Here is a 12,450-nt window from a genome sequence, read left to right on the forward strand (position 1 = left end):
GGGTCAAAAAGCCTCCAAATAACGTCTCACACTTCCAGCTCGCTCCGGAGCAAATAAGCATGGATCTGAAAAGTGATTTCATGGACCGTCTGGAGCGGGATCAGGAATTACAGAGGGTAAGTGTGCTTCCTGTGACTTGTCATCCTTGTGCTAGGCTCTTTATTTTCCAGAGGGGTTGAATGTAACACAAAGTGTGTAAGGCTGGATTTCAGTACAAATACACACCATGTTTTCAGAAGTGCTGGGTGTTCCACTGGGGTGGATGCGGGGATGAGTTGTGCTGTGCCAGGAAAAAATACAAACTATGACCGGTTCGTAGGCAGTTTTTCCTTTGGGTAAGGGAAAAGCATAAAGTGAGGCAAAGTATAGATGTGGAGCAGAAGAGGCTGATTTTTGGAGATTTTGGAAATGTCCTGGACTTTTGTTTCCAGACCCAAGAAGAGAGAGAGGCCTTACCTCTGAAGAATTTTGAAAGTGAAATTCTGGATGCCATCCATCACAATTCTGTTGTTGTCATCCGTGGCGCCACTGGTTGTGGCAAAACCACCCAAGTGCCTCAGTACATCCTGGATCTCTCTTCCCTCCTTCCAGCCCCCCTGCAATCATTCTTTTCATGAGGAACAGTCAGGGCATGAGATCCCTCATGTGTCAGCCATAGGGACCATCAGCCAGCAAGAGGTTCAGCCCAGGACATAAAAAAATGCACCTTTTAATCTGACAACAGGTGACTTGCTCTGGTGAGACCCCACCTGCAGAGCTGCCTCCAGCTCTGTGGCCCCCAACATCAGGACACAGAGCTGCTGGAGTGAGTCCAGAGAAGGCCTTGAAGCTCCTCCAAAGGCTGGAGCCCCTCTGCTCTGGAGACAAGACTGGGAGACCTGGGGGTATTCAGCTTGGAGAAGGCGCAGGGGAGACCGTACAGCCCCTTGCAGTGCCTAAAGGGGCTCCAAGAGAGCTGGAGAGGGACTTGGGGCAAGGCCTGAAGTGACATGACAAGGGGGAATGGTGTCCCGTTGCCAGAGGGCAGAGTCAGATGGGATATTGGGAAGAAGTTCTTCCCTGTGAGGGTGGTGAGGCACTGGCACAGGCTGCCCAGAGAAGCTGTGGCTGCCCCATCCCTGAAGTGCCCAAGACCAGGCTGGATGGGGCTTGGAGCAACTTGGGACAGTGCAAGGTGTGGATGGAAATTGAATGATTTTAAGGTCCCTTCCATCCCAAACCATTCTAGGTTTCTTATGATTCTATGCCTTCCTAACCTGCATGACAGCATTCTGCACTGCCACATGGAGGTGCACAGCTCAATTGTGGCTTTGTTTCTGTCCTAAAGAAAAAAAATGGAGAAATACCTGCTTATTAGCGATCCAAAACTTGCTGTTACAAAAGGGATTTCTTTTTTAAACTTTGCATTAAGCTGTATAAACACAGAAATCAGACAGAAGCAGGATTTTACACACACAGACAATGTCCCAGTGATTCTGATGAACAGATACCAGCCTGAGCAACCTGATGTTGTCATACTGTTGTTTAAACCCACAATGTCCTCATGGAGAGGACAAAACACCATCCAGCTGAGAGGGGGTAGAGACAGATCTTCCTCCTTTCTATGCAAAAGTCATCAACTCTCTCCTCCAACTGGGAAAAATTTGCTATTTTTTTATTAAACAATCCCAGTCAGTCCTGGAATTTGCAGCACTCCAGGAGAGCAGTGTAAAATGTCAGGCTACATGTGCTCCAGCAAAGGCAGCCCTAACAGGAAGGGGCTTGGGCACATTGCCATTTCCCTGAAAGAAATCCTAGCCCATCATGTGGGGGATGTGCCACATGGCAGAATACCAGAAAAGGAACCTCCAGATCTACATGGAAGTCAGCATCACAGATGTGGCACTTGGGGATGTGGCTTAGTGGTGGACCCGGAAGTGTCAGGTTAGTGGTTGGACCTGATGATCTTAGACGTCTTTCTCAACCTTAGTGATTCCATGACACTATGATCAGTCACCATCAGGCCACACAATGCTGTCCAGCTTGGCTTTGGCCTTGACGATGAACTCACTGGAGGCATCAACAAGTGGAAGCCGTGGAGGTCCCATGGGAATGCCAGAAACAAAAGTCATTACAGCTTTAGTCTGTGCAACACCAAAACCTGGGCAGACAAAAGCAAAATCAGGACATTTGCAGACCACTTTCCTTAAAGCAGCCTCAATACAGGTGTCCAAAAAAGTAGCAGCATAGATTTTCTGTGTAATCCAGCATCAACCAGGCTTCAAGCACTTCTTGGAAGCAAGAGCAGTGTAATTTAAAAGAGGTAACTGTGCTTGCAGACAGGAATGACACTGCAGTAAAAATTAAACCTACTTACTAAACTTATTCCTATGTAGGAATCCCCCAATTCAGACTCACACAGAGCCAAGCCTCGGCAGTGACGACATCCTGCCCTCTGTCTATAGATCATGACTCCTTATGTACTTCTGGAAATTTAGTGTTTCCCTCTTTATCTATAAGGCTAAAAAACAACGCAATTCCTCTGACTTTGAACCCAAGAAATACAACCAGGCTCTAAAGCTCAGCAAGATTCATCAGGGCTTGCATATGTACCGCAAACCTACAGTAAACAGCTCTCTTCATTAAATGTCTGATAGAATTTAATTTAAACATTTCCTGTCTGTTTGAGTCTCCGACACCACTCTGTTGGTTTTAATTGCTCTTTATATTTAAACTTGATTTTGTTTCTAGAAATCATGGTTTTTTAAAATGTTTTGGCCTTGTACAGCCTTCAACAATATTCCTGTTAAATTACAGCAAGGCAGGAGAGAGAAATATCAGAACTGTTCTTCTACTTGGGCACCACCATTTCAGAAAAATTACTGTAGCAATAAAGCTAGAAATGAGCTTTTGGCGGTGGAAGGAAAAAACCTAACAAAAAAACCAACCCACAGAAAGAGTCAGGATAAGAACAAGGGTAAATCACAGAGTCACAGTTTTAAATCTGTGAGATTTCACAGCAGAAGGAAGGAAGGGAGAGTGGAATCTGTCAGGGATGCTTGGTCAGCTCCCTTTGTTCAGCTCCCAACTACTACTAAATTGGGAAACAGCAGATGCAACAGTTTTTCACTGCAGTATCTTTCAGGAAGGAAGTTCTAAGAGTACAGCTATATGAGAGTTTGAGGAGCACAAAGTTTGCACTTTTAGACATAATGAGGAAAACAGGCAGTGTTTACCCTGTTTACTTACCCAGTTTGATGACAAAGTTGAGAAATTCCCCAGTGAGAAACTAGGAAAGACCGATAGTAATTTATTAACACCCTCAAATTTGAAAGTGTAAAAGCATCTAAAGCTACTATATTTATATCTGATATAACTGTTGCACAGCTTTGAGAAAAGCCCTTGGCCACCTAGCCAGTCTCTGGGAAATACTAATTGAATTCCAGTGGAATAGGGGAGGGATACCACAAATGTTCCATAAAAACATTGGGTACAGATTGTATACTGATGGCTCAGAATTCCTCACAAATCTTCAAACTGCCCAAGACCAAAAGGGGAGAAGGCAGAGCTGATTTGGGACAGCTTTCTGCCCTACATCACGTAGGCTATTCCCAGAATATTCCTAGTCAAGGGGCTTGGCCACTGTGGGTTTGTTCCAGTAAAAAGGCCAGACCGTTGCCCACTTGCATGGATGAGATTAGAGTTGAAAGGTAAGTGAGGCAGGTCTTGGTTAAACAGTAATAAGGAATGGTCAAAAAAGTGAGGAGGGATGAATAACAAAAAGGGGGATTGGAGATGAAAGAATTTTTCTTTAATAAACCTGTCTCAGAAAGGATGACAGAACCATATGGAGAACAGCCACAGAAAAGCTCAAAGAGGAAGCAGGTTGCTCCCAGTGAGGCCCAGGAAGATGCTTTACCTGATACTTCTGTGCCAAGGCAAGGTCTGGCTTTGCAAAGGCTTGCAACATCAGATTGGTTTGTCGGCCCAAATAGTTGTATGTACTGTCAAAAAACCAAACCAAAAATAGAATTGGTAAATGCAAAGGAGGAACTTAAAACCAGTGAAACAAAAGAAATGACCACAGTCTTTTGCTGTTGATATTGTCATTATTATGAGAAAAATCCGTGCAATCTGTGTGTGGTGCAATCTACTGTCAAGCATCTGAAGTATGCCAAGCTCCATAGAAGAATTAAAGAACAGATTTCTCTTCCCAGTTCTTTCCAAATGGAACTGCTTTTCAAAATTAAAAATAAAAAGATATCATCAGGCAATAAGGAAAGTCAATTACTTAGTTTTCCAGCTGCTTGTTTATTTAATGGATTGCCTAGAGAGAACACAGATATCACACAGTAATTCATCCAATCAGCCTGATATGAGGGGCAGATAAATTAGAAATTAAACTCAGCACAGCTCTTTTCCTCACACTATGCTCATATGAACTAACAATTTTAACCTCTCTGGGTTTTGGTTCCTTACCCAATGAAGATAGAAGTGATTACCTACTTCAAAAGTTGCCATGAGGATAAAAAATGCATTGAAACCTTTGTATCAGCTTAGAAACCACAGCAATAATTACTCAAAGGAACATAATCTGGGATCCTGGGTTATATGACTGTCCCATCACTAGGATTGGGGCTAGATTATGTGTCTGTTTGCCTCTCTACATCCCTATCCTGCAAAATCCTCCATTGCCATGACTGAAGATGGTCAGGGAAATACTATGCAAATAGTGGAAGATAAAACAGCACAGTGTATGTGTGAGGGGAAGGAGTCCAAGCCATACTGACCTTCCAACTGCTCCATTTGCCCCTACTGCCAGTGCACCCAACAGTTGCTAGTTTGGGGTGGAGGGAGAAAAAAAAGAAAAAAAAAATTTATTTCATGTAATAAAATCAAGGCAAAAAAGGGGTGGTAGGAGGAAGCAGTGAAACTGCCTTGCACTGAGTGTCCAGGGTTACTTCTTCCCCAAGGCTGAAGCAAGAGAGTGCCTTAAGAAGAAATTACTTTTAAGAGAAGCTTCTTACCTCATCCACCCCATAAAGAAATTCAAACTCCCCTGTTTCATTCTTGTTTATGCACTGTGCCAGGTCCAGCAGGTCCGTGTCACTGAACTTCACACCCTGGAAGTTGGGGATCTGTGCTTTTATCCCATCCAGCAGCTCTTCCACACGAACTGTACAGAACAGCAATCTCATGAGGGAATGCAGGCCTGTTCTGGAAGAGTTCCCTGCCTTGCCCCCGACAGAAAGACTTCATATTTTACAAGTTGTTCACTTTCAGCCTAAGCCTATTAAACTATACGGCTCTAAAACAATGACTAAGACAACAAAAAGTAAGACTCTTTTTACCAGATCAGAAAAATTTTAGGAATGAACTGGCAACAACACCTTTAAGACTAAATATAAATCCATGCATTCAGAAACACCATATAACCTGCTGTCCAGAGCAAATAACCAAAGATCTGTACTCTGTACTTACTCTTCACACCCGTCAGAGGAGGAATGTGATAGTAATAAAATGGAACCTCAGGGGCTTCAGATGCAATCTTCTGTAAGAAAGCAACCAGCTCATCTAGAAGGAAACCATCAGGTATCCCGTAAGAGAAGGAGGCTATCCATAGGGAGACACAGTTCAGATTCACAGCACGGGGGCTGTGGAGAAGTCTCAGTTTGGGCACCACACACAGCAAGTCATACAAAACCCTTCACATGTCATAAAACATTAAATGTGACGTAAGTCAGAGGAAGACCTTAAGAAAGGCAAAGACAATACTTCTTTTAAACCAAACCCATTTGAGTAGCTCACACTCATTCTTACAGGTGTAACTCAGGCATGCTCTCACATGTGCCAGACCTGTGTGCCAAGTGGTCTCAGCAGGATCACTTGTGTGTAACAGAGGACAAGGGATCAAGTTCATGTTCACCTCCCTGGGGTATTCCTTGGTGAGGATAATGAACCAGGTTTTGGACAACTTTTTTTGCACCATTTTAGGAAACAAAGAGTTGTTATGGTTGACATTCTTCCCAAGAATCTTGCTCATTGCATCCTTCACAGATCTTTTTTCTCATTGACACAGAAGGAAGAAGAATGGCAAAAACCACTGCCACCCTACTCTCAGCGAGGTTTCTGCTGACTTTTGTGCTGTTCCTCTGTGAGTACCAGTCTGATTGCCACTGACTGTGTCCTGGCTGTCACTATCAGCCATTCTGGCAACTTATTCTGGTTTCTTCTGGTGCTTTCATATGAACATTTCCATTCAGAATTCATTCAGACGACTTCTAATATTTCTTTTACAAACCTCCACTTCATGTGGTTCTTTTATGTTATTGTCAGGATCTTAAGGACAAAATACTCAGTTTTCAGTTTTGAGGTAACCTTAGACAGAACCAAACCTGATCACCTCAGTAACAAGAGCCACAACTGTGTATCAGCAGTTCCTCAACTAGGTCAGTGCCCAGCAAGGGTCAGCATGGAACCAGCTGCTTCCTAGTGTGGCCCAGATCAAACATGAACCCCAAACTATCGATTCAGAACACAGACTAGTTAACTAGACTATTCTTTCCAAAAGCAACTCTTCTTCTTACAAAATGGTAACAAAATACATCCCAAAAGACATCCTTCCCACTTCTTACCAGGACAATTCTGCTATCTATCATCTTTAAAAAATGCTTCTTGCAGGTTTTGCTTTTCAATTACAGTTGTGCAAACATTATCATCAGAATATTTTCCAAAGAAAGTAGATGGCATTAATCCTTTATCTATTATGAAGGTTGGGAGGGCAATAAAAAGGCCTTAGCAATCACATCTACTCACCTTTGTTTGTGGGTTTGAAGAAGAAGGGGGCTATGACAGCAATGCCACCAGCACCTATGACTGCTGCATGTCTTGCCTATAAAAGACAGCATGGAAAGCGTCTGAGGGTACATCTTCCTCTATTTATCACACACAGAGTGAAAAATATCATATACACACCAGTTCTTGGCACTCTGGTAGATTCAGTGCTCCCACATGAATGATCACATGGTCCAATCTGCACATAAAAAAACAAATTCAGAAGATTTTGGGGTCCAATCTGCACATAAAAAAAATTCAGAAGATTTTGGGGAGGTTTCAGTGATGGTGGAAAAACTACCAGGCTGCCAAAATGACTCACTTCAGCCCAGGTAGCCACAGAACAAGAACCGAAAAAAAGAGCTGAGCCTGTGTTGACCTGATGAACAAAAACATGGGGAAAGTGCTGACAGTGACAAGCAGCCAGTGGTGGAAGAAAAACATATTTGTAAACATCAATCACATATGACTTCTTGCTGTTGTACTTGCAAGGCTGTCAGGAGAGATGAATCTTAGCATTTTATTAGGAAATTGAAATTCAGATATTGAGAATTTAAAAGGGAGGCTGGGAAGAGTAAAGGAAATCACAGTATATCTTTACTTTCTAAACCTATTTCTCTGCAAACCTACCAGAAGAGTTCAACCTCACAGCAGCACCTTTGACTGCTTGTCTGCTCCTGCCAAGGGAATCCTCCATGTTCCAGTCCATCAACCCCATTGCTGTTTTTCTCCTTTAAATCCACGAGATATGGATATAAAGGCTATGGATCTGAAGGCTGTGGTCCTTCACACCAGTTTATTTCTGCTCATTATTCTTCTCTCCCAAAACACCTCCTCCTCTGCACATCCTCTGACCCAGCATCCGAGAGAAAAGCAGCAGTGAGGGATACAAGGCTATGACAGGTACAAGAAAGGGAGAATGAAGCTGCAGTTGGATACACAGATGCAGATCCAGATTAAATTCTTTCTTCTGACACTAATTTTGCTTCTTTAGGGAAGCAGTTAAGCACTCGACACCTCAGCTTCAGTCACACCAAATAATGTAATACATTAAAAGGTTCAGAAATGCTCTTTATTTGTATTTGTTCTCAAGACTAAGCAAACTGCACAGCCCTTCTTTTCCAAGCCCCTTCTTGTTCCCCCGCCTCTCAGTGTACCAAAGAGGACTCTCGGAAGCTCTCTAAGCAGGAGAAACAGACATGAGCTAACTGGAAGTGACAGAAACATACTTCTGTGATAAAAGAGCTGGGGAACAAAGCCCAACAACAAAATACTAAAAAAAAAAGGCATCAGCAAACTTGGTTTTGCAATCAGGCATTATAACACAAGATCTAGAATCCCCCATTCCCTCTCAGTTACTTACTTGTCTTTTCCCTGGCACATCCATTCTTCTGCCAACTGCTTCCTCTCCTGGATGCTAAGGGACAGGCCTTCTCCTGTTGTGCCATTTACTGTTTCAACACAACAAAACACAACACACTGGCTGAGGCCTCACCTACACACACAGGTTTCACTGAAGACAAGAAGTAACATTTTGGAGTTGGGAAGAATCATTCAGATCAGTCTTCTCTGTCAACACATTATCCATTCATCTCTGGAATGTCACCTTATGAAGGTACTTTATTTTATCCCTCACAGAAATAGGGTGTGGCCAAAACTTAAGTACCTCTTGCACTCTCTCCACTAGTGAATATAAATGGCCAGGATAATCCCACATCCACATTCCCTCCCACTACAGCTCCTATCAGTTAGGATATCACAGGATTCCCATCTAGGCAAAAGGGCTATAACACAGTTTCTGTCAAAAAACACTTACCAAAAACGTTCTTCACATTCTGCTCATTTACCAGATAATCCACATACTGACGAATCACTGGGAGGTTAATTTGTCTGCAATAAAAGGAACCACAGCAACCATGAAGTCCCCACCCACAGTTATTTTAAACTTAGTGATTAAGAAACCAAAAAAAACCCCATATATTTTGAAGCCTTGCATTTGTACAAACACAGATTACCCAGAGGTAAGAAACATTCGACATTTATTTAACATCTGAGGTAGCAGCTCAGCCTTGAATTCTCTCTTCCAGTTTCTCTTCCTCCTGACAAGTAGTTTGCTGTTCCAAACTTTTTTCACAGCACAGAACTTTTTTTGGGAGATATGAGAGAACAGGAAAAACTAAAACCTTTTTCTCTTTTGAGAGAAACAGGAGTCCTCTTGAGAGCACAAAGTTATTTGTGCATGTGCTGGCAGATGGTTAAACTGATGGATGGTTATAACTGCTGGATACAGAGAGTGAAACGCCATCCCGCTGGATGTGACTTTGACCTCTCTCTCTCTCATTAAAGGATGAGGAGAGTGTTGGGGTTTAGGAGTTCTCCTTTTTTTTCTTTCTCTTAAAGAATTGTCTCCCATTTTTTGTTGCTAAGAAACAATAACGACCTGGTACTTAGAAGAGACAAAAGAAGTTTCTACGGGAAGGGGGGAAGGGTGCGGCTGGCTGCCCTTTTAGCTGGGGGGTTTCTCGTGGAGGGGCAGAGATACCTCGAGAATTGGGCTGGGGAAAAGGGGTTGGGTGCAACTCCTAGCTCCCTCTTTCCTCTCTCAGCATTCGGAGGGCAAGGAGGTCGCAGTCGCTGTGGGAAGAATTCACCACCACTGCGGGGTTCTGTCTTCTGCTGTCTTTGAAAGAAATGAGGCACTTGTCTTTACAAACAAGCTGTGGGCCTGCTGGAAGATAAAACTAGTACTGAGAGATAAAAGAAACAATGGGAAGGGTTCCACTGATTGATGCATGGAAAGAAAGAGATATGTCTTTACAAATAAACTCTAGGTCTGCTGATAAATGAAATTGGATATTGAGAGATGAAAGAAACAATGAGAGGAACCATAAATTCCATAAGAATTAAAATAAAGGTGGGGATATACATTAGAAGGGAGTCTTAGGCGTTTTGGGAAGTCTGTACCTCTCAAGTACCTCAGCCAATGGGGAAAGAGAGAGGGAAATGCGGTCGGGAAATTAGGATAAATAGGAGGCTGCACCCTCCAAAAATTTGAGAGACCCCAGGGGAAATGCCCCATGACCTCTCCCTTTATTCGAATAAAGTAACAGGACTCCTCTGTCTCCTTTTTGGACATAAACCTCTGGTGTTTGTGGATTAATTTTCCTGACACCTTCTACCGTGAGTGGAGCTCTGCCCGTCAGAGCAGCCAGCCGTTACACTGGGACCTTGTTACCCTACCTCACCAAACAAAGGACCCTTTCACCATCTGCTCAGGTGTCTCAGGGGAAACCCCTGGATCCCCGAGCCCCTTCCCCCTCCGAGGGAGTCTTTCTCTCTGCCATGTTCAGGATCTGGGCTGCTGCTGCCCACCCCGCCCTCCTCCCGCCGTTCCTCTGCCACTGTTCCGGGTTATTCGCTACACCGTAGTCTGCAGCCCCTGCCTGCCGGAACACCTCGCAGTTCCAGCTACAGCCGCCGAGTTTCTGCTGCCTCTTGCTTGCTGCCCCGGGTGAGCTCGCCCTGCCGTTCCGGCTTGCTGCCTCCGAGGTCCCTGCCGCAGCTCTCTTTGCTATCCAGAGGGCGCACCGGGATCGGCTGCCCCTGGGGGTCCGTAAAGAGAGCCCCCTTTCCATCCCTGTTCGCCGGCTGCGTCCGCCATCACCGCGTGGAGGGACGGCCGGCCCCGCCCCACAGCGCCCCCTGCAGGCGATGGGGGGGTCACCGCACCCACCCTGCCCGGCCGGGAGCCACCAGCGCCCCTGGTGGCCGCGACCGCAACTGCACCGGGGGGAAAGGGCCTAAAGAGCGGCAGGAGACCGTTCACTGGGTTTTCTGGTTCTGTTTGGTGCTGCTGCCGTTGTTGTTGTTTGTCTGCCTTGTTTGTTGTTGTTACCATTGTTGCTGTTTGTTTGCCTTGTTGTGCATATATAATAGTAAAGAACTGTTATTCCTTTTCCCATTTCTTTGCCCAAAAGCCCCTTAATTTCAAAATTATAGAAATTTGGAGGGAAGGGGGTCATATTTTCCATTCCAAGGGAGGCTCCTGCCTTCCTTAGCAGATACCTGTCTTTCAAACCAAGACAGAAAGCAACAGCATTCCCTGGTAAACAGGGGAAATAGAATTCTTGGGTTATCTTCTCTGCAAGACAAATTTATTTTGTTTACTAGTGTATAATATTTCACTGTTGTTTTCACTTGTCATAAATACAGACCAACCCTGCGGTCTGGAAGTCAATTCTGATGCCTTGATTGGTTTTACACAACTCAAAAATCCATAGATGCCACCCCAGAACATATCTGACAAGGACCATGCAGTTAAGGCAGAGGGCTCACGTCACTCTCTAAATACCATGTTGCAATAAATCTGAGTCATAATAAAAAATAAAATCAGAAATAAGTTTCCTTTAAAGCAAGAATCAAAGCAGTGACTGCAATGGAATGAGGTCCCTGACTGGGATGGAGCCATGTTTTTCAGCACTTAAAGTAAAGTTCACTTTTGGAGATCTGTACTAGCAAATCTCCACTGTCTCTCTCAAGTGTGTACAGATCCTGACACATCCCCCATGAGAGCTCAGGGTTCTCTGCTGACTCCAAACAACTCGGTCTTGCAACATCAAAATGCAGTGGTTTTTGCTTCTGTTTGCCACCCCTGCTCTGAAGAAAGCTGAATTTCAAGTTTCAATTTCATGTTATTCTCAAAACTGTGCTGTCCTTGCAGCACAATTTTCTTCAACTTTAGACTAATTCCATGCACATGTACACACACATGACTGCATGCATGACTTAGCTAAGGTAGAGAGAAGTCTAAAAGGCCTTCAGATTCTGACAATTATTTTCTAGCTCTCAAGAACTCTTTTTAACTAGGACTGCAGTTTTCCTTAACAAACATGAAAATGCTGCAATGCTCCGCACATGTAACTGTACTATGATTTAATTTGCACCTAACAAAGCAACAGAAAAGGAGATATGAGACTGATCCAAACTCTCCAAACCCAGACCCACAGCACGTGCTAGCAACAGAAGGAAGCAGAGACAAGGGAATCTCACTCTAGTCCTAGTGGGACCAATTTAATAGTTCCCCCAATCCCATCAAAGATCTGATTAAAAAAGAAAAAAAAAAGCAAGCAGATCACCTCCAAATAAGAAAGAAGGAAAATAAGGGTAGAAGGAAACAGTAATCAGTGCAATTTTGACAGCTCACCCATCCGGAGTCATTGGAGTGATGGTAGCAGCTACAAGACCCTCTAACTTCTTCCGGGGTGTCATTGAGCTGTTTGGAAAAAAAGGTGTAAAAGCGATTACCAGCTCTGTTCGAGTGCTTCTGTGAAAGGGTAAAAACCTCACGGGCTGTGCATCAGAGCCCGCCAGGCAGGGAGGGTGGTTCTGCAGAGATGTGGGCTCCAAGCCATTCCCGAGGGAACGGATAGCGGGGGGGGCGGGGAAGGGGGTCCGCCCCGGCCGCCCCTCACCTCAATCAGCCGCGACAGCGGCTCTCGGGGCCGCTCTAGCGGCGGTGCGGGAACGGCCGAGAGGGCAGGAGGCGGAGACAAGGGCGGGGGCCGCGGCAGCAGCTGACGACTGACTCTGCGCAGCCAACCCTGCTCAGCCCAGCCTCCCCTCGCCTAGCCCAGCCAC

At 44.7% G+C, this 12,450-nt stretch overlaps 1 protein-coding gene across 1 annotated transcript; it reads right to left on the bottom strand.

The window, feature by feature from the left end:
* Positions 1 to 1,711: 1,711 nt before the first annotated feature.
* NPL (N-acetylneuraminate pyruvate lyase) lies at positions 1,712 to 12,327 on the bottom strand. The gene is made up of 12 exons (XM_082286746.1): positions 12,285 to 12,327; positions 12,017 to 12,085; positions 8,630 to 8,703; positions 8,177 to 8,264; positions 6,955 to 7,012; positions 6,796 to 6,871; positions 5,461 to 5,553; positions 5,007 to 5,155; positions 4,770 to 4,816; positions 3,899 to 3,983; positions 3,229 to 3,268; positions 1,712 to 2,140 (listed from the first exon to the last, which is right to left on the bottom strand). The coding sequence occupies exons 2-12, from the start codon at positions 12,079 to 12,081 to the stop codon at positions 1,989 to 1,991; spliced, it is 927 nt and encodes a 308-aa protein (XP_082142872.1). The 5' UTR covers positions 12,082 to 12,085; positions 12,285 to 12,327; the 3' UTR covers positions 1,712 to 1,988.
* Between the last annotated feature and the right edge of the window lie 123 nt (positions 12,328 to 12,450).

The sequence above is a fragment of the Coloeus monedula genome (genome assembly GCF_965178545.1).
Source record: "Coloeus monedula genome assembly, chromosome: 9".
Classification (NCBI taxonomy): Eukaryota; Metazoa; Chordata; class Aves; order Passeriformes; family Corvidae; genus Coloeus; species Coloeus monedula.

Coding starts and splice junctions, on each gene's coding strand:
- NPL (XM_082286746.1), bottom strand. CDS start 12,081: ATGACACCCCGGAAGAAGTTAGAGGGTCTTGTAGCTGCTACCATCACT. Junction 4,817..5,006: donor TTCTTTATGGGGTGGATGAG/GTAAGAAGCTTC, acceptor ACCCCAAACTAG/CAACTGTTGGGTGCACTGGC. Junction 2,141..3,228: donor CAACTTTGTCATCAAACTGG/GTAAGTAAACAG, acceptor TTGTCTGCCCAG/GTTTTGGTGTTGCACAGACT.